The sequence below is a fragment of the Elephantulus edwardii genome, unplaced genomic scaffold, assembly GCF_000299155.1.
Source record: "Elephantulus edwardii isolate Elephantulus edwardi_28Jun2011 unplaced genomic scaffold, EleEdw1.0 scaffold00257, whole genome shotgun sequence".
Classification (NCBI taxonomy): Eukaryota; Metazoa; Chordata; class Mammalia; order Macroscelidea; family Macroscelididae; genus Elephantulus; species Elephantulus edwardii.
In genome coordinates, this window is record NW_006400007.1 from 1,093,893 (window position 1) to 1,119,392 (window position 25,500).

The following is a 25,500-nucleotide window of genomic DNA, read 5'->3' on the forward strand; positions in this document are numbered from 1 at the left end:
TTTGAAGTTTTGAAGCTACCAAAACTACTGTTGTTATGTCTTCAGTCATCTGCAACTCATAGTGACCCTGTGTACAATGGCCCTAAACGCTGCTCTATCTCTTGCCAATCTTACTATATCTGACACACCTATCCCCATTACTCCAGTGACTCAGTCTATCTCATCGAGGGTCTTCCTCTCCTGCACTGTCCCTCCACCCTCTCAAGCATGATGTCCCTCTCCAAGAACTGACCTTGCCTTGCAACATGTCCAAAGTATGTCAGGCAAAGCTTCGGAATCCTTGCCTCCAAGGAGCAGCCTGTCTTCACCCTCTCCAGGACGAACTTGTTTGTTCTTCTAGCAATCCGTGGTATATTCAGTACTCCTCTCCACCACCATCCCTAATTATTGTCCAGCTCTCTGGTGTATAGCAAGTACTTGCAAAGACCATGGCCCGTTTAAGGCTCACTTGAGTCTCCAGACTGACATCATTACTCTTCAGTACTTTGGAAAGATTTCTAACAGCAGACTTTTCCCTGTGCAATTTGTCTGTAATTTCCTGGCTGCTGATACCAGTTGTGTTGATTGCTAAGCAAACTGAAGCTGTCAACAATCTCAGTCTCTTTACTATCTATCATGATGCAGCCAGTTGGCCCAGTGGTGAGAATCTTTGTTTTCTTGATGTTGAGCTTCAATCCATATTGAAGGCTGCAGTCCTTGACCCTCTGCAGCAAGCGCTTCAGGCCCTCCTCAGTTTCAGCAAGCAGGGTTGTGTCATCTGCATAACACACATTGTTGATAAGTCTACCTGCAATCCTGATGCCACACTTCTCATAGAGCCCAGCCTCCCAGATCTGTACATAGATTGAAAAGATACGGAGATAGGATACATCCTTGATGTACATTCTTCCCAATTTTGAACCATGCAGTTTTATTTGCTTTTTTCAGAGGACTGCCTCCTGTTCCAAGTATAGGTTTCGTATAAGCACAATCAAGTGTTCTGGGATTCCTGTTCTCAGTCAGTAACAGTTCCTTGTGATCCACACAAGTGAAATGCTTTTGCATAGTCAATGAAACACAGATAGACATTCCCCTGGTACTCTCTGCTTTCAGCCAAGATCCATCTGACATTAGCTATAATATCCCTATTACCTTAGATAAAAGAGTGGTGCTGCATTAGGTGAGTTAACCTATAAACTGTAATCAGATGAGATAAAAGCTCAATAAAGTGGAGTTGTTATGTCCTGTCAAGTTGGAAATGACTCATAGCTGGCCATCTAGCAGCTTTTCAAAGGCAGAAGATGCCCATCACTCTCCTGAAAATAATGGAGAATGGATGTTTAGTTTAGGCTTTTGAACTAGCCAGACTAAATAAAATTTTTTTTTCTTCTTTTCATTGTTGTTGTTTGCCGTCAAGTTGAACAGGACTCATAGTGACCTTATGAACAAAAGACCTGAAGCCTTTCTGTAACTTATTGTTGTTTCTCAAAGTTCATAGACTTTCCGGAGGCATATTATTTAAAAAATGGATGCCACTTAGCCATTATTTGTTCATACTGCAAATGACATGCTCTTTTTTTTTTTTCTCAGAAAAGTTAAATAATAATGTTTAAACCTGTTTTCTTTGTTTTGTATCATGTTTGTACATAGATGTTCAGGAGGTCACCAATTAATTTTAAGCTGTATTGTTCCCTGATTACTCAAAGGAATTTTAATTCCATCCTGAATTAGAAGTGAATCCTGTGTTTAGTCTAAATAATCTGATTGGGTAATACTGAGATGGTGCCACCAGGAATAGAAATTAGTGGAATATAACTTCTTCTGTAAAGTAGCTTGTAAGAGCATAAAATGCTGTCAATATCATTTGGTCAAGCCCTAAGGTTAAGGAACTAACTCTTCTTTAGACTCCTCATCTCCTGCTTACTACTTTTAACCTTGTTTTCTACCATTTCCTTCCTGGTTTTGCTTCATCTGCATTGGCCTGCTTATCATTCCTGGGAGTCCCCTAAGCCGCTTTCTGCTTTGAGGCCTGTGAACCTTTGTACATGCTGCTGCTTCACCCTAGACCACCTTTCTCATACTTGACCAGTTTTCTTTTCTGTATTCTGATTTTTGACCAACTGTCATCAGGGAGGACCTCTCAGCTTACCCTGTCTAACTAGAACCCATCCATAGCTCATTCTTACCTCTCCCAGGTGCTGCTTCATTTGTTTTTCATAGCATTTATCACTGTGAGCTATGGGTTATTCTGTATAGATTGCCACTTCTTTCAGGAAAGAAACGGCTTCCTTTGTCCCTTCTACATACCCATTGCCTAATAGGTAGTCAGCAAATATTTGTGAAAAGAATGAATTCATATTTAAGATGACAGATTTTAGAAATGGTGGTATGATCTATTAGTGTAGCATTCCATGATGTTAAACAATACTTGTTTTAGACTTTTCCTACTTTGAGAAAGCTGCATCTGGACTTCCAGATTTATAACCATTTTGGCTTTTAATTAGTTTCTTATTGTTCCCAGGTGTATCTTGATGTTCTTTATGGACATTTCATAGACTGTAGTTGTTTTTTTTAAAAAAAAATTATTTTGTGTGTGTGTATACTGTCAAATCAGATCTGACTACTACAGGAGGAGATTTTCCCTCCTTCTCCAGCAGAGCATCTGGTGGATTAGAACTGCACGCCTCTGGGATTGAAGTTCAGCTTCTTGCTACTAGGCCACCAGAGCTTCCTGAGACTTTGTACTTTTATAGTCATGTGGTTGGCTTGTCCAGTTTTAGAAACCACTTGATCCAATCTTGCTAATAATTGTTTTTAGTGGGTGTAATGGGAAAAGTTCTACTTTCTTAGTAGACTGTAATAGAGGAATCATTTATTAAAAAATGTTTCTTTGTGTATGAATGAATTCCTGATGGAAATTGTTATTTTTTGTGCTGTACCTTATGTCTGTGGACTGTACAGGACATGAATCAGGTAAATGCCCAGTACAGGTCTTACCTACCTGTCTATAGTGTCTTCTCTGTCACTCTATAAGTACAATTATATACTGGGATCTGTAATGGTAAAAGCAATGGGTGAATTAAAGATCTCTTCTTTAAATGCTGCTTTCCCCCCTGCTCCTTTTCTAATTACAGCAACATGTGGTTTATTTTGTTCATGCCTATCACTGTCATGTTGCTCCAAGTAGGCTTTATTAGAATAGAGTATTAGAGGCTATGATTATGTAGAATGGGATTGGGAGGGGGAAAAAAGTCTTTCATTTATAAAAGTATGAATAGAAAACCAGTTAACTCTGTAAAATTTTACTCAGATCACCTTTTAAAGAAAAAGAAAAAAATAATTATCTCAACTGGAATTTCCCTCATATGGAAATTTGGAGGGATGGGTATTCATTAGTTTGAAATAATTGTGAACTTTTTATATCATATACTATGACAATGTGACAGTACTTTAACTCCAAATTGAATTCAAGTACTATTAATGAAAGGCCCAGTGTGGTGGTGATTTTTACCAAGTGCCACTGGTGTCTTGAAAATCTTACTTGTTTGTATTTGTCTACAGTTATAAATGTTTTGGTTAAAGGTTGTATATGAGAATAACCTGGCATTTTACTATGTAAATCTAAATATTGCTTAGTAAAAATTTACTGAAACTGGGGCCATGCACACTCTATTACTATTTCTTTCTTAAAACAGACAAAACTTTTGTGGGCCTCATCCATCAGTGTAGAACACATTTTTCTCTTTTATGTAGATTTGAAAGTCAACACAAGCAGAAAAAGAATAGTTATTTTGTTTATTCTCTTTTAGGAAGCGAAGCTAACAGACCAGTTACCACTTATTATTGTGTGTGATCGATTTGACTTCGTCCATGATCTGGTGCTGTATTTATATAGAAATAATCTTCAAAAATACATAGAGATTTATGTACAGAAGGTAAGTAATACACCAAAAAATTTCACGGGCATTTTTAATAACTTCTTAGAAGCTTGACCCACTAACTGTAGAAATAGAAAGGTAGTTACATCACTCCCCCATTTTTGTGGTTTTTTTAAATAGATTTTCCCATAGCTGTTCTAATTGTTTCTTTGAACTTAGCTTGAAGGCCAGTAGTTTGGTAAACAATTAACCAAACAAGACTTCTTGACTAATTGTTATTCTTAGTTGCAAATCTAAACTGTCAGCTAATTATTGGATTAAGAAGTGTGCTTACAAAGGGGAAATGAGGTTTTTAGGTTTGTTTTTAAATTTCACTTAATGCAAACGGGTAAGTGCCCAGCTAGTGACAAAATGGTTGGCAGTTCACATCCTTCCAGAGCCACCTCAGAACAAAGTCCTGGTGATTTACTTTGAAAAGATGATAACTGCTGTTAATCCTATGGAGCACAGGTCTACTCTAGTACACATGGCCACCATGAGTTGAAATCAACTCATTACCAGCTGGGTATTATTGATGGTTATTTTGCACCATAAAGGCAATCTTTTTTTTCCTGTAGGTAAATCCAAGTCGACTTCCTGTCGTTATTGGAGGATTACTTGATGTTGATTGCTCTGAAGATGTCATTAAAAACTTAATTCTTGTTGTAAGAGGTCAATTTTCTACTGATGAACTTGTTGCTGAGGTTGAAAAAAGAAACAGGTAAAGTACCATTTTAATCTTAACTGGAATAAGTACTACTATTTTTTGTGTGAAACTGGTTAAAAATATAACTAGATAATTGGCTAAACGCTACTTACTAATAATGCAGGGACTATGAATCACTGAAGACACCTGATTTGGAGAGGCTTGGCCAGATTGCTACAAAAGCAGCCTTTGGTATGAATCACATGTCAACATTAAGAAAACAAAGATTCTCACCACTGGACTGATAGAGAACATCATTGATAGATGGAGTAGGGATTGAAGTTGTCAAATGATTTCATCTTGCTTGGGTCCACACTCAACACCCTTGGTACTAGCAGTTAAGAGATCAGGAGATGCATATTACATTGGGCAGGTCAACTGTTGGGGACCTTTCCAAAATAATGAAGAGCAGTGATGTTAGTTTGAAGACTTAAAAGCATCTGATTCAGGCCATGGTATTTTCATTCACTTGCTATGTCAGTGAAAAAAGATGACAGAAGAATTGATGCTTTTGAGTTGTGGTGTTGGAAAAGAGCACTGAATATTTCATGGACTGCCAAAATGACAAATGGATATGGCTTGGAAAAGTGCAGCCAGAGTGCTCCTTGGAAGCAACGCTATGTCTCACTTGCTTTGGGCATGTTGCTAGGAGATGCTGTTCCTTGGAAAGGGCATCTTACAGGTTCTATAATTATACCAAATGTGATCTGACTGTGTTTTTAAGTATGATGTAAGCCCACTTAAAATTATGTGCATAACTGTCTATTCATCACTGATATTTTTGCTCAAGTTTGACAGGTTCTTAAGCAATACTGGAGTAAACCCATTTTTAACTTTTATTTCCCTAAAATACTATTGAATTAAAATTTCCAGTGGAAAAGAATAAATGCTTCTAATGATAGGCCTTGGATGGGTTTTGGTTTTTTTTTTTTAAAAAATGATAACATTTTGAGGACTTGATGTATAAAGAGTTCTGTGGTGGAAGTGCCATAGAAAGTTACACTGTGAACTCAAAGGTAGCATTTCTGGAGTTTTAATCCACCACCGACTCCACAGGATAGATTTAGTAGTGGGAATTACTGTAGCTCTATGAGAAATGGCAAGAAAAGCCTATGGAATTAAAGGTGAAATTCACCTGATTTGTAATAATCATTTAAGAGTTTGAGCTTAATTTGAAGTATATTTCAGTTGACATTGGTTATACATGTTTATAGCAGCTTGAATTTTCTTTATTTTTATGTTCAGTATAATGGGAATGGATTCAAAATACTACTTGAATATCATTGTCAAAATCAATGTTACTTTTCCTCTAGCTGTTTTTTAATATTTAAATATTACATTAAAGAAGAATGATTATTGAGATCATTGAAACACAGGGTATAGGGTAGGGAGGCTTTGGCGTGATAACAGGACTGTTGGAACTGTTAATCTAGAGTGTGTATTTAGCATAATGTTGAATGCTAATTCTATTAAAATTGCAAGACCTCTTTCTAGTACTTAACTTAATCCTACTATAAACAAAATTTGTGCAAAGAAAGGAAAATCTCATATGCACATTTCTGTCTAGATAGTGTAGTAGATAGGTCTTAAAGAGTGAAAAGCCAGTCTTAAATACTTCTGTATGTAATCTTGGGCAAGTCACTTAACCATCTCCAAGCCTTAATTGCTCAATTTGTAATTAGATTGTTGAGGGTTAAGAATGTATGTGTGAAAATAGGTATCTTAGGTATTTTTGAACCATAGTAAATGTGGATTTTGTTTTTGTTTTACTAGATTGAAGCTCCTTCTGCCTTGGTTAGAGGCCAGAATTCATGAAGGCTGTGAGGAACCTGCTACTCACAACGCACTCGCCAAAATCTACATAGACAGCAATAACAACCCAGAGAGGTTTCTTCGTGAAAATCCCTATTATGACAGTCGTGTTGTTGGAAAGTATTGTGAGAAGAGAGATCCACACCTGGCATGTGTTGCTTATGAACGCGGACAGTGTGATCTGGAACTTATTAATGTGAGTATTGCTAGTTGCACATGTGGAAAAATTATTCTCTCTTTTTTTAAAAAAAATATTAGCCTAATAAAGTTTCAGAGTTTAGGAGTAGACATGGGTAATTTGGAAAGTTTTGGAAGATAAAGTACTTTTATAAAGCTTGCAAATAATTGTAAACATGAAACTTATCAGAATTGTAGATGAAGTCTACTTTTTAACCCTAAATCACCAGTTACATTTGTTTTAACTATAAACTTTTCATTTTTGTTTTATTAATATAATGACTCTAGTCATATGTAAATTAATAATTTCATGGCCTTTATGCCTTTGGTCTGTGTTTCCTAAGAATAATGACATCCCTTATTTGTAGTGTTGATTTTTAATGCATTGACAGTTGTAAATAGTTTGTGAAGGGGCACGTAGGATCGTGCACACTAAATATCCTTTTGTTCCCCCAAGCCCCCTAGTTGAACATTTTACTAATTTCTTACCTAAACCATTTTTACTATCTAGTTTGTAAAGTTAGAACTTTTCAGCTCCCACACTTTATCCATGATATCAGCACTCATGGATTTTTGTTTTATTTGTTGGGTATAAATCGTTAACTTATATTTCTCAAATTATACTTCAGTGTGACTCTCTTGTTCTTGGGACAGGTTTTCACCATTGTTTTGACCACTTGTCTTGGCACAAGAAGATACACTCTATCTTTTTTGTACCTTTCCAAAAAATTTGAAATAAACCAATTTTCCAAAGATTCAAAAGCTCAGTTTTCTGCATGGGAAATAGCATTAGAAATTAAGACGGGGGCTCTGTGTGTGTTGCTTCTAGAAATTACTATGAACTCTATTCATGAATGCATGAATTGGTGTAGATACAAAATGTGTGTGCATGTGTGCGCAATAAATGCCTTGACAAGGAAACACAAGTGTAGCTAGGTAGTACAACTCTGTGGCGAGCACTAAGAGAAACTAGCCCTGTTAGATATTAAAGCATATCACAAAGACTTTGCAATTAAAATTATGTAACTAAATAAAGCTGTGGTTCTGGTGCATTTCTAGACAGATTTAGAATTTGTATAAATTTGTAGACTAAAATAGAAATATATCTAATTTCAGAGTGTTTTCTTTTTTCCTAGCTGATGTTATTTTACTATGAAGCAGTAACCAGGGTTCAAGTGATAAAAAATAAACATGTCAGTAAAATCAGTTTGTAAGTCTTTACTCTTTGACTTGAATCTAATGCTTAACATCTCATACAGGTTTGCAATGAGAATTCTCTCTTCAAAAGTCTTTCTCGCTACCTAGTACGTCGAAAGGATCCCGAATTATGGGGTAGCGTGCTGCTGGAAAGCAATCCGTACAGGAGACCTTTAATTGACCAGGTAAAATTGGTGAGCATGTTTAAGGCTCATCTTTTTCATTCATTAAGTGAAAGGTTTTAAGAATGAATGTTTTCTTTCATCAGATACACAAGTGTGCCAAGTGATTGATAATTAAGTGATGAAAGACACACAAAAAAAAAGAAAATAAAAATTATACCAGAAATGTGTAAAAAGATATTATTTGATTATGTAAAACTCAATTAATAGTCATTAAAAGGAAAACTTAAGATAAAACATTTATAAAAGTAAAAGAATTCTTATTAATACCTGACCAGGGATTAAATTGAATGGGAACATTCAAGACAGTGTATAATTAAGGATCAGAATTGATAAGAGAAAATGTAAGAGTTAAGTGGGTTAATTCTCACGAATGAGCACATACATAACTCAACAAAATGTGTTTTGTACTTACATAAAATTGAAAATATTTTTGAAACCAGAAAAATTTGGCTTTCAATTCTCCTCCTAGAAGTATAAATATAACTTCTTTGAATGAGTAGATTGAGTTGGATAATATTTCATTCCTCTCCTAGAAAATGTTTATAAACAAAATTTCTGAGTAAATGAAAACTTTCTGGAAAAAATATTAATTGCATCATTTAGGTACTATGTGAATAGCTAAAAATAAATTATTGAGCATAAGCTGACATAGGGAATTCTGGTGGCTAACGAGTAAGGAATTGTGTTGCCAACACAAAGGCACACACAGTTCGAATCCACCAGCTGTTCTGCAATAGAAAGATGAGCAGTTTCCTCCTGTTTGATTTAATGCCTCTAAAAACCTGCTATGAGTCAGATGGTAATAAAGAACAACAGGATCTAAATAGTTGAATTTATACACACACACACACACACACACACACACACACACAGCCAGTAGCGTAACAATGAGGAGTGGTTAATAGGGGTAATGTTTTTGTAACCAAAGAAAGATAAGTGTTATTAATGTGGGGTTTTTTTGAACAAAGTTCACATGTAGGTGCATATATATATATGCATAGAAGAACTTCTGAGTTGTAAGTTTAATAAGCCCCTCATTTTTTTCCTACCCATTTGAAGTTCCTAATGGAGACCCAACTTTCATAGATAGTATCTTAAAACCTACTCTGAGCATCAGTTCTATATTCCTTATGTATCCTATGTAGGTTGTGCAAACAGCCTTGTCTGAGACTCAGGATCCTGAAGAAGTGTCAGTAACTGTCAAGGCTTTTATGACTGCAGACCTTCCAAATGAGCTCATTGAACTGCTGGAGAAAATTGTCCTTGATAACTCTGTATTCAGTGAGCACAGGTAAGCTTGGAGGGAGATCCCGGGGACTCAGTCTTTCATTATGGTCTGTCAGTATTGAGAAGGAACAAGGAGAAAGTTCCTGTCTTCTTACCCTAATACCATTTTTAATCTCAGAGATGTTTTCCCCCCTTAAAGGAATTTGCAAAACCTTCTCATCCTCACTGCAATTAAAGCTGACCGTACACGTGTTATGGAGTATATTAACCGCCTGGATAATTATGATGCTCCAGATATTGCCAATATTGCCATCAGCAACGAACTATTTGAAGAAGCATTTGCTATTTTCCGGAAGTTTGATGTCAATACTTCGGCTGTGCAGGTATATCATCAAATTACAGTACTAACTTTTGATTCACTATATGCATGAATTCTGATTCATTATATGCATCAACCCTTGGAGGTAAACATCATTTATTGTTATGGCAATAGAAAAGCAATAAAATGCAAAAAGTTTATGTGTAGTTGCAATAATGGGTGAAAATTTATTTTAATGTAAGCCTTATTTTAAAATGGATTGCCTAGGTCTTGATTGAACATATTGGAAACTTGGATCGAGCATATGAGTTTGCAGAACGCTGCAATGAACCAGCAGTCTGGAGTCAGCTTGCAAAAGCCCAGTTGCAGAAAGGAATGGTCAAAGAAGCTATTGATTCTTACATAAAAGCAGATGATCCTTCATCCTACATGGAAGTTGTTCAGGCTGCCAATACTAGTGGTATGTCTTCTGTTTGAAATATTTCTGTTTGAAATAGTGAAAAATGTGTACTATGATTTAAACCAAAGAGTTAGCTTTAAATTTTTAGTCCTCTCCGTCTTAGTCTGAACTTAAAAAGTCCATGTGCTTTGAACTCTCATGAAATTCTGAAAGAATTCTAATCTACTTTAAGGAGAAATGAAATTAAAGTGTTGCAGACCGAGGGTCCCAAAGAATGAAATAATTTTATAATTATTAATAATGAGACAGACTACCAGGAATGATATAGAACAGAGAGTGTGAAAAACAGGGGGCCAACAGTTCCCATGACTAAAGGCCCCAAGCCATGTTTCTCTGAGTATTTATTTGGAATCATAAGGAAGGTAAGCAAAGTAAAATCACAAGGAAGTACAAAGCAAAAACAAAGGATAATGGTGAAGTCTTTTACAGATAAGGCCAAGTTCCTCTTTATGCTAATCTCAAGAGGGAGGAGTTCATTTGACATAAACAAGAACAATGTTAACTCCTAGGGAACGCCCCATTGCCACAAGGTGGCCTTCAGTTTGTATCAAGCTTCCCTCATTTCCTGAAACAGCATTTGGTCTACTATTATTAAATATGATAGTTGGCTTCCCTCATTAAAGTTTCAGTCATTGATAATCATAGAATTTTACAATTTTAATTACTTCAGATTTGTTCTATGTTTCCTTGAAAAGGAAGTTGTCTCAAGTCTCATTTACTTGGATGTTAGTGCTAAGTTTATTTTTCTTTTCCACACATAGGAAATTGGGAAGAGCTTGTGAAGTACTTGCAGATGGCCCGTAAGAAGGCTCGTGAGTCCTATGTGGAAACAGAATTGATATTCGCTCTAGCAAAAACCAACCGCCTTGCAGAGCTAGAGGAGTTCATCAATGGGCCAAACAATGCTCATATCCAACAAGTTAGTTTCCAGTTCAAATGTTTTAAAAATCGGTTTAAAAATTAATAGTTGAATTATTTTATTACAATAGAAGAACAACGTAATGTGTTACAGGAATAAGAGAACATCCAAGTATTAGGTTGAGTTGTGAAAGAGGATTAAGCCTGGGGTTAGTATCATACTGAAAATGAATTGTCCCTTTTCCAGGTTGGTGACCGTTGTTATGATGAAAAAATGTATGATGCAGCTAAGTTGTTATATAATAATGTTTCTAACTTTGGACGCCTGGCATCTACCTTAGTTCACCTGGGTGAATATCAGGCAGCTGTTGACGGAGCTAGGAAAGCTAACAGTACTCGAACATGGAAAGAGGTAATCTAAACACAATTTTGAATGGAGATTGGTGATTCAGTTGGCATTATTCTTTAAATTGATTCATTAAGTAGCTATATTTACATTCACATTATGGAAATGTTTGTTCTAGGTCTGCTTTGCCTGTGTGGATGGGAAAGAGTTCCGACTGGCTCAGATGTGCGGGCTTCATATCGTAGTACATGCAGATGAATTGGAGGAACTTATCAACTACTATCAGGTAATTAGCAAGAACTTTTAATATTAATTGAAACCCTTTGCCACAGATATTCTTAGCTTTAATTGCATGTTTCTCTTATTTAGGACCGTGGCTATTTTGAAGAACTGATAACCATGTTGGAAGCAGCTTTGGGACTTGAGCGTGCACACATGGGAATGTTTACCGAATTAGCTATTCTGTATTCTAAATTTAAGCCACAGAAAATGAGAGAGCATTTGGAACTATTCTGGTCCAGAGTGAATATACCAAAGGTAACCAGCCTTTAATATTGTGAAGCAACAGAGGAATTAAAATGTAATATCCTAAAAATGTGTTTTTAGATTTTTGGTATTTTGGGCCATGAACCTAATATTAGAGACTTGGATCTAAAGCAGTCATTTCTTTCTAATGAAGGTGCTAAGAGCTGCAGAACAAGCTCATCTTTGGGCGGAACTGGTGTTTTTGTATGACAAATATGAAGAATATGATAATGCCATAATTACCATGATGAACCATCCAACTGATGCATGGAAAGAAGGGCAGTTCAAAGATATTATTACCAAGGTGTGTGTTTTCTTCAAAAGGTTAGAATGTCAGAAGGAGAGTTCAATAGGAAACACTTCTGACTTTTTGTATGGGGTTTTGTTTCTTTCAGGTTGCTAATGTAGAACTATACTACAGAGCAATACAGTTCTACTTAGAGTTCAAGCCTCTATTGTTAAATGATTTGCTGATGGTGCTGTCTCCACGGTTGGATCATACTCGTGCAGTCAATTATTTCAGCAAGGTAATAATTACGGAGGGGGGGATATTAATAGGGATATTAACAGTTTAATGGTAGAATTTTTACTTTCTGTGCTGGGGACCCAGTTACATTCCTACCAGTGGATGTCATTCCTACCACCTGTCTGTCAGTGGACATTTGTTAAAATGTACAAGTTTCAGGAGAGCTTCTGCATTCCAAAAACTAGACGGTATCCCAACACTGAATAGCCCAGCACTGATCTGAAACCAATCAGGGAAATGGGTGCATGACTGAATATTGTTTCTGTGAGTGGGGAGCCAACAACAGAAGTTATAAACCAAAGCTAGGTAACTTTTGTCCATACATCATTGGTGATGTGCTGCATTTGTAACAAACTCTTTTATCATAAAGGTAAAACAGCTACCTTTGGTGAAACCATATCTGCGTTCAGTCCAGAATCATAACAACAAATCTGTGAATGAATCCTTGAACAACCTCTTTATCACAGAAGAGGATTACCAGGTAATACCTTTTGGTTCTTAGATGTATTCCCAAAATTCCATGTGATTTTACAGCTTAGGGTTGGGGGAAGAAAGACGCAAGCCTGTCATCCTTTAGGATTGTAGATGGTGATTGGTCAGTACTATTTCTAGGATTTAAATTTGGTGACTTTTTTCCAGATTTGCTAAATCTGCTTATTGTTAAATGCCAATGTATGTAGAATTTTGCTTAATATTCTTTTAGAATAAATACTGTGGTTACTTTGTTTCTAAACATCTAGTTTGTAAAATAGGGCTCACAAAATTTTTTTCTTGTTTAAAGAGCCTAAATAGCCCATAAATACATACCTCTTATTAATCATATTAACTAGTCACTATTCTTTGCGTAATATCTTACTAGTATCTGCTTTTAATAAAATTTCCTTGTCATAGATTTCATGAAACCAGAAATTAGAATAAGGTTAAATTGGTGCTTATTTTAGTGCTCTTGTAAGAGCATGATTTTCTTTTGATGTCAAGGCTACTTGTTGATCTGAATGACTGAGTATCATTTTGAGTTGCAGCAAGACATTCCCTGGAGCATTAATTTACTCTTCAGATTCCGAATTTCCAATTTCATAGCTGTTCAACTTAGTGATATTGACAACCTTGGAGAAAATTGCACCTTTGGGAAGTGTCATTGCACTCATATCAATATTATTATTAGAAAATGAAATTGAAGAATCTTGATACTGTTTAAAAGTAGTTTTCATGCTTAAACTTAAGCGGGTGTATTGCTTTTTAATAGGTTCTGAGATAATCTCGTTATAATGTTGAAAATGAAAAACTGATTTGACTCTTTGGCTTTGTTTTATTTCTTTAAGGCTCTGCGAACATCAATAGATGCTTATGACAACTTTGACAATATCTCACTTGCTCAGCGTTTAGAAAAGCATGAACTCATTGAGTTCAGAAGAATTGCTGCCTATCTCTTCAAAGGCAACAATCGCTGGAAACAGAGTGTAGAGTTGTGCAAGAAAGACAGTCTCTACAAGGTAACAAAGTTGGGAGGGTGCGGTGTGTTTAACCAATTATTATGTCTGTGTCAGTGGTATCTTACATTATTAGTAAGGATCTGAGAATTGATTTTAAAGTCCTTGTATGCCAATGACTCAGAACCGACCCATAGCTGTCTTTCCAGCAGATTTTCAGAAGTAGTTAATTGCAGGGGAGTAGATTGCTACCTTTGTTCCACAGAGCAGTTGGTGGATTTGAACCACATGCCTTTGGGATTTCAGGGCAGCTTCTTACCACAAGGCTTGTACTTGATTTCAGGATCCATCTTACATTCATGTCATAGCTCTCTTTGTTTAAAAAAGAAAAAAGTAGTCTTAGCACATCTTTTCAATATCTTAGCTAAGTGCTATAACTGAGAAGTGATTTTTTTAACTTGGCCTACTGTTTTTGTAAATTTAATGCTTGGCTTTCGTTGTTTTCTTTGAATAGGATGCAATGCAGTATGCATCCGAGTCTAAGGACACTGAGTTGGCTGAAGAACTCTTACAGTGGTTTTTACAAGAAGAGAAAAGAGAGTGCTTTGGAGCTTGTCTTTTTACCTGTTATGATCTCTTAAGACCAGATGTTGTCCTGGAAACTGCATGGAGGCACAATATCATGGATTTTGCCATGCCCTATTTCATCCAGGTCATGAAAGAATATTTGACAAAGGTAACATTACAACTATTAAGTACATGTTGTGGGATTATCCTGAGCATACATATAATTACATATGCAGTCTTCTCCCCCAACCTGTTTTTCCCTCTAATAGAAGTTAGTGATTTAGTTTATTAAAGTATTTGTTTCCTGTATAGTTTAAAAGTATTTAAGAAAGCAGCATCTTCTCAATGTCAGATCTTGAAACTCAGATGTCTAAAACAAATAGCACAGATATTGTATTCTCTTTATTTGCTTGATTTTGTGTTTTATTATCTGTTTATTTACCTGGGAATTGGCATCTCTTATTATATTGTTTCTCTTCATAATTTTTGATAAGTTGGCCCCTAATTTAAAATATTAATTAAAAAATCATTTTAAAAAGGTATAAGATTCCCTGCTTATTTAACTGTCCATTTTGGATAAAGCATTTTATTATTCAACAGCCATCAGGCTTTGTGATGCAAAGCCCTTAAAAATTATCCTAAAGAAGCTATTTTCTTAATGTCGTTCATAGGGTTGCTATGAGTTGCCTACGACTCGATGGTACTTAACAACAACAGCAACCACTATATACTTAGTTAGAAACTGGCATCTGATCTCCTCAGCACACTTGAATAAAGGGGTCTGGGTGGGGGTGGATAATGCACTACTAACAATCACCAGTATCCTGAATATTTTTTCAGGATATTGCGTAAATATTTACCAGTATACTTGGTAATTTTTAAAACTACTTAAAGTTCTGTTTTTTTAAAAAAAATTGTTCTGTCTTAGCCTTTGATAAAAATAACTTCATTTCTTATGCATAATGCCAATTTGTAAGACCTGGCTCTAAGCTGCTGTTAACCAAAGTGCTGTATATTTTACTAGAGATTAAACTGCTTTCTTTCACACTGACTAGAGCATAAGTTCTCTATAATAAGCTCTGAAGTTTGTTGGCTATTTTTTTAAAAAAAAATCTAAATTTTGCTTCCAGAATGCCTTTTATTTTCACTTCTTTCATTACCTTTTTTAGTGATTAGTTGTTTCTCCCCTAAACCTTTGTTGCTGATTCTACCTTTTTATGCTCAATATGGAATTTGATTTTTTTTCTAAGCTGCACCTTCTGAATTCCTTTGCAGGTTGATGCAATAAAGGAAAAGGTGAAAGTTGATTCTTTTCCATCTTTAAGTCTGGAGAACTAAGTCTAAGGAATTTGCATGATTTTTTTTCCTTCCTTTTCTACACTGCTGCTGCTGCTTTTTCCCCTCAATAAAATTTCACTAAAGCCTCTGCAAGTCCCTTGAAACATAACTATAATAGAGCTCTAGGACGTTAGTAGACGTTTGCTACTAATCGGCTAATAGGCTTTAGGAAGGGCAGGAGGCTAATCAGTAGTTGGTTCACAGTCTATCTTAAATATATGATTTAAAACTGAGTATGGTGAGTTTTCATATTAATTCCAAAGTTTCAGGAAATTTCTCTTCCCTGTCAGGGTATCTGGACTGTAATAGGATTTTCTTAATATTTGAAACAAAACAGCCTCTGGTGTTATTTTGTGAGCTTGCCTGACAGTTATTGAATATGTATACCCATGCCCTAAACAGTTTTTTGGGCTTTGGTTTTTATTTTTTTGTTTTTCGTATTGAAGGACTGTGATCCAGTTTCTGATCTCTTGATTCTTACTAATTTTTTGCTGTAAGTAGATACAAACAAGAGATACTAGCTGCTTCCGAAGAGACTTTCCTCATGTTTCTCCAGGTGTCCAGTTCTTATGGTGCTAGTGCATTTTCACGAGAATCGGACCTTTTGAATCGTGAGAGCCAAGCTTGCTATTACTGTTGCCAAGCATCATGGGATATTTCTCTGTAGAAAGTTGCAATAGTAACTTCTGTTTCCTGTAATAAAGGTGCCTTTCAGAAGCGATCTACAATTTGCCCTCTTAAAAGATCAGTTGGCTTGTCCAAGAAGATCAAATTTAGGCACCTTTTGATTGCTACTTCCTTCATTGGCTTATTTCCATCCCATTATAAATGAAAGGATATTATAAACCTATGTCTGAGACCAAATTATGTTTAAAGAGGGGTGAGAAAACAAAGGAAGGTTGAAATAAATTTAAAAAGAATTAGGGTGGGAAGGACAATGCCTTGGGATTATACTGAGCCAAATTGAAGCCACCACTGGAACTTAAGGCAAACCTGAGTAAAATACATTGTGTGTGAGGCCCTTCAGCAGCTAGTAAGCAAGGCAGTTAGAAAGCGTGTGTGTGAAAAACAGGTAATTGAACTGCAGTGTTATGCATTGTTTTAAATAAAGCATGTACAACAGTCATTGCAATTACATCATATACTTTTGAAACTCTTAAAGCATTGCTGTGAGCTGTGTGTGTTTCTTGAGAGCCTGTATAGCAACAGTCATCTTCAGATCTCACTTCTTGCTTCAGTACTTTTGCCTTTTTTTCATGCACACATACACCAAAGTAATTGACTGCATGTTAACTTTTCCTCTGCAGCATATTGCAGTCTTTGTGGAAAAGCCTTTTACATTTTAATGAATTTCCAAATTGTACAGATGCAGCTGACCTCAGTAACATGCTTCCTATCCTTTTTTTTTTAACTCCAAGGATCAGAAACTTTTGTTACAGCTCTTAACAAAAGCTTGTGTTCATAACAGCCTTCTCTGCTTTCTTTTTGGAGCAATCTAAATTGTATCAATAAAAATAAAATTGGATGTTGCTGTGCCAGAGGCTGTACCATTACACAGAAAAATGTAAATTTCTTTGCTAAGCTTGATGCTACCCCTTCAGGGTATCTGGTTTGTTTCTTTCATGCCCAGTGAGCCTGTGATTGCGCTTGGGCATTCTGACACTGCCAGTTCTTGTAAGGCTTCCATGTATTTCTGTAACAGGACTTGTTTAGTTATTACTGAACTCAGACATTGGCTTTTAAGCATGTGTTCATCCTTTTTCGTCAGAGTCTAGAAATGTACAGTGGTGGGTTGTTTTTCTTTTTTTAAGGTATTACTTCTGTACCAGCATCTGTGTATTTTACGGATAAATTTTTTCGCTAACTTTTGGAATCTGGTTAGTGTAGCAAGACCTCAGTGAACCCTAATAGCACAGACCTACACTTTAAATTTTATAGCTTTTAATTACCTTTTTTTTATACATTTGGGTTCCACAATGTGGATATTTATTATGATACTTCTACTACAGAGTAGTCTTCAGTTTGTATTTTAGGGTAATTAAAGGCACATGAACATTTAGGCTACAGAATAGAAAAATAATGTGCAAAGGTAGACCCACCTTCCTGTATTTGAAAACAAACAAAACCCACATTTTATCTGAAGGTATCTAGAGTCTGTGTGGTTTACATTTTTTCAGTTCCCTGGTAAATTAGGATGGATTAAAAATGTACATTCATTGTGCTTGACATTAAAGATTTAAAATGTGTATAAAATACTATCCTAACTTAAATGACTTATGAATACTCAAAGGGACTATTTATTTTTAGGATCTGGTTTTCACAGCTTTTTTTTTTTGTATACATATACATGTTTATTCTTTGAATGCTTTTTTTATTAGTTGATTTTTATTTGTTAAAACTTTGGTAATCACACAAAATGTTCTTCCCCACCTAAGCCAACACACCATGATTTTGAAAACCACATAACTTTCTCATCTACAGAGAAAGAAATTTGAGGGTCCCTGCAGGGTTTTGTCTGAGCTCACACAACCAGTCAATGAAAGGACCCACCTGTTCCAATTCCTTACTTTCACGATACACCTGGACTTTAAGTGTGGTTTTTGTTTATTGTATCCCCTTTGATTTCGAGTAGGTAGCATGTAATAGCTATTTACTCTTTTGGCTTAATTAAAAGCAAACATTTCTTCCTCAAAGAAGCTGGGGCAAAATCAAATTTTCTTGGTTGCTTTTTAAGGTAGAACCATTTAGCATTAAAATGTGCAGCCTGTCTTTATAAACAACTTTTTCATATTGAAACTAGAGCTACTTTAGTCTTAACATTTCATTTCAGACCTACATTCAGGGTCAGCAGAAGCTATGAGCAATTGGCAAACTAGAGCTTATTCTATACAAGTACTTATTCAGTAACTGGACTTAGGTCACTTTTTAAATACTCTTTCTTTTGGGGGAAGAAGTCGTGCCTGTTCACGAGCTCATTATTACTGCCTTTGATAGGATTTAAAACGTCATTGGATAAAGTGGTTCCTTCTAGTTTTCTCCTTCCTTCAGGCTGCATCCTAGCATGCCCAGTTTTAGCCTGGCCTGAGCTGCTTTGGCATTTATAAATCCCTCCTTCTTGAGGGTTTATAATGACAGTGCTGAAAACTGAATTATGACCATTGCCATTGAATTTGAGGGGGCCTGAGAATGTTCTGTTTAGTCTGTTTTATTTTTGACAGAATTTAACATACTAAGGCTTTTCCACTATCTGCCATAGGCCTAGGTTTATGATAATTTGGGAGTGTTAATTAACATTAACTGTTTTTCTGCAGGTGGATAAATTAGATGCTTCGGAATCACTGAGAAAAGAAGAGGAACAAGCTACAGAGACACAACCTATTGTTTATGGTACTCTCTTTTTTTAACCTAAAAGAAATGTAGTAGGCAGTTCTGATTCTTTAGGGACTTTGCCTACAAATAGACAAATATCATGTTAGAATGCTGAATTAAGGAATGGTTTTACCTATAATCGATGGGTTTTTTTTTGGTCTGGAAACTATCTCAAACAGGCATTGATAGTATTCACTCAGGCATTCTTAAAGATGAAAAAATTTAAAAAATAATTTGATTATATCCTAAATCTCCATAATCTTGATCACTTAATCATATTAATGAGGAGGAAAAAAAGTCATTCCATATTCAGAAGAATGAAAGGGAACAAAAATACTATGGGTGCCTTTTTAACATACTTTACATAAAGTCTGTCTAGGACAGAGGATTGGGTAGTTTCCTTGTGAGAACTTCCAAAGAGATAGGATCTTCATTTCAAGGCACTTTAATTTCTTCTTGCACCTAAATGACCTCCAAACGAATCTGTTCACCAGGTATGAAATCTGAACAGTGAATATGAACATATAATTCAAAACACTAACCAAATGTTCCTAGGAGGAAGCATCTTAATGATACAATTATTACATCTCAAGCTTATAATGATAATGCACACTTTATAATGGCCTGATCTCAGGATACGTTTTTTAATGGCATAATTTCCTTGTTAAAGAAAAAAAAGTATTTGAGTATTTAAGAGGAGAGGGTAGTTTTGACAACAGTAAAAGTAATGTAGATGTTTAGAGAGGGGAACAAGGTGTTTGAAGTTGCTTTTGTGTTAGTGACTCCTAAGTCATATTTGAGATAGGAACAAAAACAGGGTGAGTGCATTATTTTGGAAGGAACTTGTTAGTTTGACTTGACTTTTGAATGTTTAAATAGACCTTGTAGGCAGTTAAAAATGTATTTGAAATTTTGGAATTAGAAGTGTTTTAGTTTCCAAATGAGAATTTTTCACTAAAGACAACTACTGTGGTTGTCATACACAAAAAGGACAAGAGGTTACCCAGGCTGAGAGAAACCTTCCTCTATATTTATGTCCTTATAGTAGGTTAATAAGTACTTATTTTACAGGAGCAGAGATGTGCTATGTGTACTTTCTCCCTCCAAATGAGCCACGTTGTCTAAAGACTATGTTTACTGTGTATAGTCAACAACTACAAAAAGAATGTCAGCCAGAAAGTCTGTGCTGTAAAACATATCATGCCTAATGTATACTTGGGGGAGCTCTGGTAGCCTAGTGTTAAAAAGCTGTGCTGCAGTGCTAGAGGCCTGTAGTTCGAATCCATCAGCTGCTTTACAAGAAAAGCATGTGGACTTTCCTCCTGTGTGATTTACTGCTTCTGAAGACTGCTTGATGGTCAACTATGAGTCATTCTAACTCAACAGCAAACGACAGCTATGTATACTTGAGTGTCTATTGAAATACTTTAGATTTCATTACCATTTAAATAGGTTTAAAACATAAATTTAATATTTAATACCAATCTGAAAGTGGAAAGTCAAATATAGTGGAGTGTGTGTCATGAGTTCAAATCTGCAATTTATTAGATCTCAATTCTCAAAGAATAACAAGTTATTAAAATGATGATTCCTAATTTTTAATCAATGATGAACATTCTTTTAAAAAAATCAAATTAACTGTTGAAATTTCCTTGATGATTTTTAATTATATTTTGATAAATATTCTTAGTAAATGTGAATTGAACTTCTATATTCTTTGACTTTTCTATCTATATTTTACATAAGTGTGTATTTGTTGTAAATTTCCAAATAAGGCAATTGAGAGCTTTAAAAAAAAACAAACAAACAAATTTAGATCTAATTTTAAAATTTCAATAGTGGTTGAAACAAACATGTGCTTGCTTCACAGCACATATACTAGAGTTGGACTGACAGAGATTAGCATGGCCTTTGTGCAACAATGACATGCAAATTCTGAAAGTATTGCTTTCTCCCCTCCCCCCCAATTTTAAATGTCCAACTTGATTATAATAGGAATAGTGTTGTAATAAATGGTCTAGTGGAGGCAATCATTGAGTTTGTCGGGGGGTTTTTTTGGTTTTTTTTGGGGGGGGGAGGTTGTTTTTTTAAATAATTGTTTTCCTTGTGTTCATTTTATTGTCAAATAAAATTGATCCTACATTCAGCATGCAGATACCATGTGGTATAGGCTTGTTGGCAGAGCTCTTGCCTGATTATCTCAAGCATCCATTACTTCTAGTGACATGGAGTAACTCATAGTCCTGACCCTCAACCCTGCACTGTTTGTTAGCTTTGAGGACAAACATATCCTAGGTGAGACTGTCAGCTCAGCGACTATGACAGGCAGAAATGGCCTTATGCATTTCATTCAAAAGTGTGATCATGTTCCTAGCATAAAGGTGACTGGTGTGTTGTGGTATTACAATAGTAACTGTTTCTCTTGCCTCCCCACCCCTCTTGTTTTCTTTAGGTCAGCCACAGTTGATGCTGACAGCAGGACCCAGTGTTGCAGTCCCTCCCCAGGCACCTTTTGGTTATGGTTATACTGCACCACCCTATGGGCAGCCGCAGCCCGGCTTTGGGTACAGCATGTAAGATGGAAAGCTGATCCTGTAGTTGCCTATTTTCGTACTGAAACACCGTCTCTACCGCTTCTCAGTTTATAACAGGAAAAATGACAACATGTTCTTGTAACCTTTATTTCATGAAGGACTACTTTTTGTTTCTAAACTTGGATCACCTATGTTAAAACCTTATTTCACATTCCGCATCATCTTAGAATTTATTTTCAAAGGGGAATAGTTTCAATGTTTTTATTCACTTGGGCTTTGTCTTTCCTCCCCTCATTCTTTGAAGAACTGCTTAAATATTCAATCTCTTGTGAAGAACCTGATTTGCACTCTGTAGTGTTTAAAGAAAAAAGAAACTCTAATACTGAATCTCTTAAATTTAGTGTATGTAAACAGCTTACAATATGTATTGTCTAAATGCATTTAAGTCTCTTTTATTCAAAGAAAAGCAGAACTATGGTATATGACCACCCAAGACTGTCAATGCCAACAAAGACAACACTAATCAGTATATCCTACATTGGATTGCCATGCTCTCCAAATTATTTGAAAAGTGCATACCAACAACTTGCCTGATTTTTAAATGAGCATAAAAGGCCCTCTAACCTATGCAGGTTTTCCCCATTACGCATATAGAAAATGCTAGTGTGTTTTGCTCACTTCATGTGTAACAGGTGCCCTTATGTTGTGCTGTATCCTGTGCTTTTTCTGTGGGATCATTCCATTCAGAAGCAGAGAGCACCATGATTCCAATCTGTGTGTATTTACTAACCCTTTCCCAAGGTTTGTGTATGTTGGATATTGTGGTGTTTTAGATCACTGAGTGTACAGAAGAAAGAATTCAAACAAAATACTGCTGTTCTTCAGTTTTGTTTGTGGAATTTGAAATTACTCAAATTTAAAATAAATTACTGGACTGTGGACATAAAACCTGTAGAATGGTAGTTTTAATTAAATACTATAACAAACTTCAACCAAAAGAACCATAGTTTTGATAGTCTGGTATTAGATACTGATGCAGAAGCAAAGCTGCAGAAAAGAAGATAACCATTGGGACTTGTGAACAGAACCAAGCCTGATACTGTGTATGTTCCTGAAAGTAATAAGCAAAAAGCCAAGCCCGATGCCATTGAGTCAGTTCTGATTCATGGTGCCTGCCTTCGTGTTGCAAAGTAGAACTGTGCTGCCATGGGTTCTCACTGGCTTTTTGGAAGTACATCATCAGGCCTTTCTTTATGAGACAAGTGCTACTTTAGATTTTTATCTAAGTGTTTCAAATGAACAGATCATTTAAAATTATATTAAAATGAAATAAAAGTATATTTAAACATGTAGGTAATAGTGTTCTTGCTGTGAACTACAGCCGCCAAAACCCCACAAACCTACTGACTGCCATTTGATTGGTTTAGACACATAGAAATTGTCCATCAAGATTTCAAGGTTATATATATGAACAGGAGCCTGCTGCTTCATATATTCTCTTTCTCTCATGCTTGTTAACCTTTGTTAGTAACCCAACACACATCCTACTACTCCACCATGAACTATTTAACAGTACTTAAATTACATGAGTTTAAGGTATGCTGCTCCTGCTCCCTCACCCTGCCGACCAGTACATGAATCTATCTATCTCATGCTCAGAACGTTTCTGTATGTTCCTTCCACCATCCTTAGTAGAGTTACAGGTAGCCCTCTGTCTTTGTATTGCTGTACAACTCTCTAAGTCAGGCAAATGATCAGAAGTTCCACAAAGAGCATTTGAAAATGTAAAATTCTGCCTCTCACCCCCTTTTAGTTTCCAGTAGGAAATACGTCTTAGCCATAAATGTCTTTCTTCAGTTGGCCAGCGTAGGGGGTTGGAGGGAGCTTGCTGTCCAGCCTCCAGGTAGACTGGTGTGCTTGCTAAAATGGCCCCATTTCAGCATCATAATCAAAGTCAAGAGAGATTCAGTAGTCCCTGAGAGAGCTCATTATTTTCTGAGTCAAGACTTACTCTCTTGGACCTTTTTGTACTTTTAATTAATTGGTTTTTATCATTGGAAAGATGAATCTTTTCCCCCTTATAGAGTCATTTAAATAAAAAGCATTTGTAAAGATCTAGCATGCTTAAGGTTTTTTTCCCTAAAGTACGAGGCCTGTCATAGTGAGTTGCCACTGAAACTATCCATAATAGCATTTAGTATGAAGGGGAACTGCTTTGATGTATGATTTAGGTTCAAATCATAGGTACACTGAGTTTTCAGGATCATTTCTCCATGTATATAAATTGTGATTAGGTGCCAGCTAGTCGAGTACAACTCATAGCAACCTAGTGAACCTCTGTCCTGTGTCATCGTCATCTCTGATAACTTTGAGCCCATTGCTGCTATCACTGTGTCAGTTCATTCCATTGAGGATCTTTTAACTAACTCTCCACCCTTCCAAGTATAATGTTCCTTTCCAAGGAATAACCTCTCTTAACAACATGCCTAAAGTATGTGAGTTGAAGTTTCGCCATTCTTTCTTCAAAGGAGCACTCTGGCTGCACTTTTTCCAAGGCATACCTGATTGCTCTTTTGTCATTCATTGTCCAGCTCTCGGATGAAGAGCAAATGATTGAAAGTACCATAGCCTAAATCAGGCACACCTTAGTCTTCATACTGACATCACAGCTCCTCAGTAATTTGGATATGCTAACTGGAGACTTTCCCAATGCAAAATGCCTCCTGATCTCCTGACTATTGGTACCAAGGTTGATTGTGGATCCCAGTAAGATGAAATTGTTGACAACTTCAATCTCTCCTCAATCTATCATGATGTAATCAGTCTATGGTGAGGATTTCTGTCTTAATGTTAAGATGCAATATATCTGTTAGCTGTTGCTAATTATTTGGAGGATAATCTTTAATTATAAAATGGCCTTGCTTGGTAATAAAAAAATGGCATTAGTAAAAATATACAGCAAATGATAGAATGAATTGGTAGTAACCTGTATTTTAAGTTGTGTAGTTTATGACTGCAATCTTTTGGGCTTCTGAGGCTGTAAATCTTAATGAGAGGATACTGCCCATCTTTTTCCTGAGGGCCAGGAGATGGAACCACTGGACGCATGCAGGACATCCTTTCAGCACAGCATTCTACTAACTAGGTCACAAGAGTTCCTCAGATGTACCCATAGTACGAACAAATCTGTGATCCTTGTTAGTAACTATTACAACATAGATGTTAATATAAGCAGAAAACTGAGATGATCTCCCAAGAACTGAAGTCTGACTTTTCTGTAAATTTATTTAAATCATGCAGACATTCTCAAAGTTTTGCCTAGGATCCTCTTGTTCTTAAAGAACTTCAGTTTTTGTGAGTTACTAAGAGTTTGGAAAAGCTAATCCAATTAAACATAATAGTAAACTCAATACATGTTAAGTAATATAAACACTCCATACTAAAGGAAAAAAGTTCAGTGAGTGACACTGTTTTCCTTTTCCAAGTCATTGTACCAATTTTGTAAGTCTCAAAATCTTGTTAAGATTGATGGATTTTCACATCCTCTTAAGCACACTGTCTTTTGGGTGAGGTATGTGACAAAAATCTCCACACAAATAAGAAATTTAGAGAGGAAGGAAGGAATAGTTAGATAGCATGGATAGTTGAGTGAGTGCGGCAGTCATTCTGAGATACTGCTCCTGTAAAGTTGACAGATTCAGAAGCCACTGGGCAGTCCTGCTTCTCTTCCCTATAGATTGTATGGGTCCAGATTAGCTCAGTAGCACACAATATGGTAGCATCCATTTCTGTCTTTACTTGAAATAAATCCTTAGCCTGTGTCTCATTTGTACCCTCTTGCATTGGTGATATGCAAAACTGTGCTTTGGAAGTTATGAAGATCCAAACCTTGATAAAGTTTTCTTATGCTTAAAAAATATTTCTGAGGGCTCACTTCAGCAGCACATACACTAAAATGGGGATGATACAGAGATCGTGATGGCCTCTGAGCAAGATGACATGCAAATTTGTGAAGCAATATGAGAATC

General features: G+C 36.0%; 1 protein-coding gene across 1 annotated transcript in view; it reads left to right on the top strand.

Annotated features, from left to right (window-relative positions):
- The window catches only part of CLTC (clathrin, heavy chain (Hc)), a 74,722-nt gene extending 52,168 nt beyond the window's left edge, over positions 1-22,554 (top strand). Inside the window, exons 15-32 of the mRNA XM_006899438.1 lie at positions 3,789-3,914; positions 4,475-4,617; positions 6,376-6,610; positions 7,851-7,973; positions 9,119-9,264; positions 9,400-9,583; positions 9,787-9,979; positions 10,741-10,898; positions 11,085-11,249; positions 11,362-11,469; positions 11,553-11,720; positions 11,863-12,012; positions 12,104-12,235; positions 12,605-12,715; positions 13,557-13,727; positions 14,179-14,400; positions 18,881-18,956; positions 21,391-22,554. Of these exons, the coding sequence (XP_006899500.1) occupies positions 3,789-3,914; positions 4,475-4,617; positions 6,376-6,610; positions 7,851-7,973; positions 9,119-9,264; positions 9,400-9,583; positions 9,787-9,979; positions 10,741-10,898; positions 11,085-11,249; positions 11,362-11,469; positions 11,553-11,720; positions 11,863-12,012; positions 12,104-12,235; positions 12,605-12,715; positions 13,557-13,727; positions 14,179-14,400; positions 18,881-18,956; positions 21,391-21,515 (2,736 nt within the window). The 3' untranslated portion in view covers positions 21,516-22,554. The remainder of the gene's footprint in view (positions 1-3,788; positions 3,915-4,474; positions 4,618-6,375; positions 6,611-7,850; positions 7,974-9,118; positions 9,265-9,399; positions 9,584-9,786; positions 9,980-10,740; positions 10,899-11,084; positions 11,250-11,361; positions 11,470-11,552; positions 11,721-11,862; positions 12,013-12,103; positions 12,236-12,604; positions 12,716-13,556; positions 13,728-14,178; positions 14,401-18,880; positions 18,957-21,390) is intronic.
- The last annotated feature ends 2,946 nt before the right edge of the window (positions 22,555-25,500 follow it).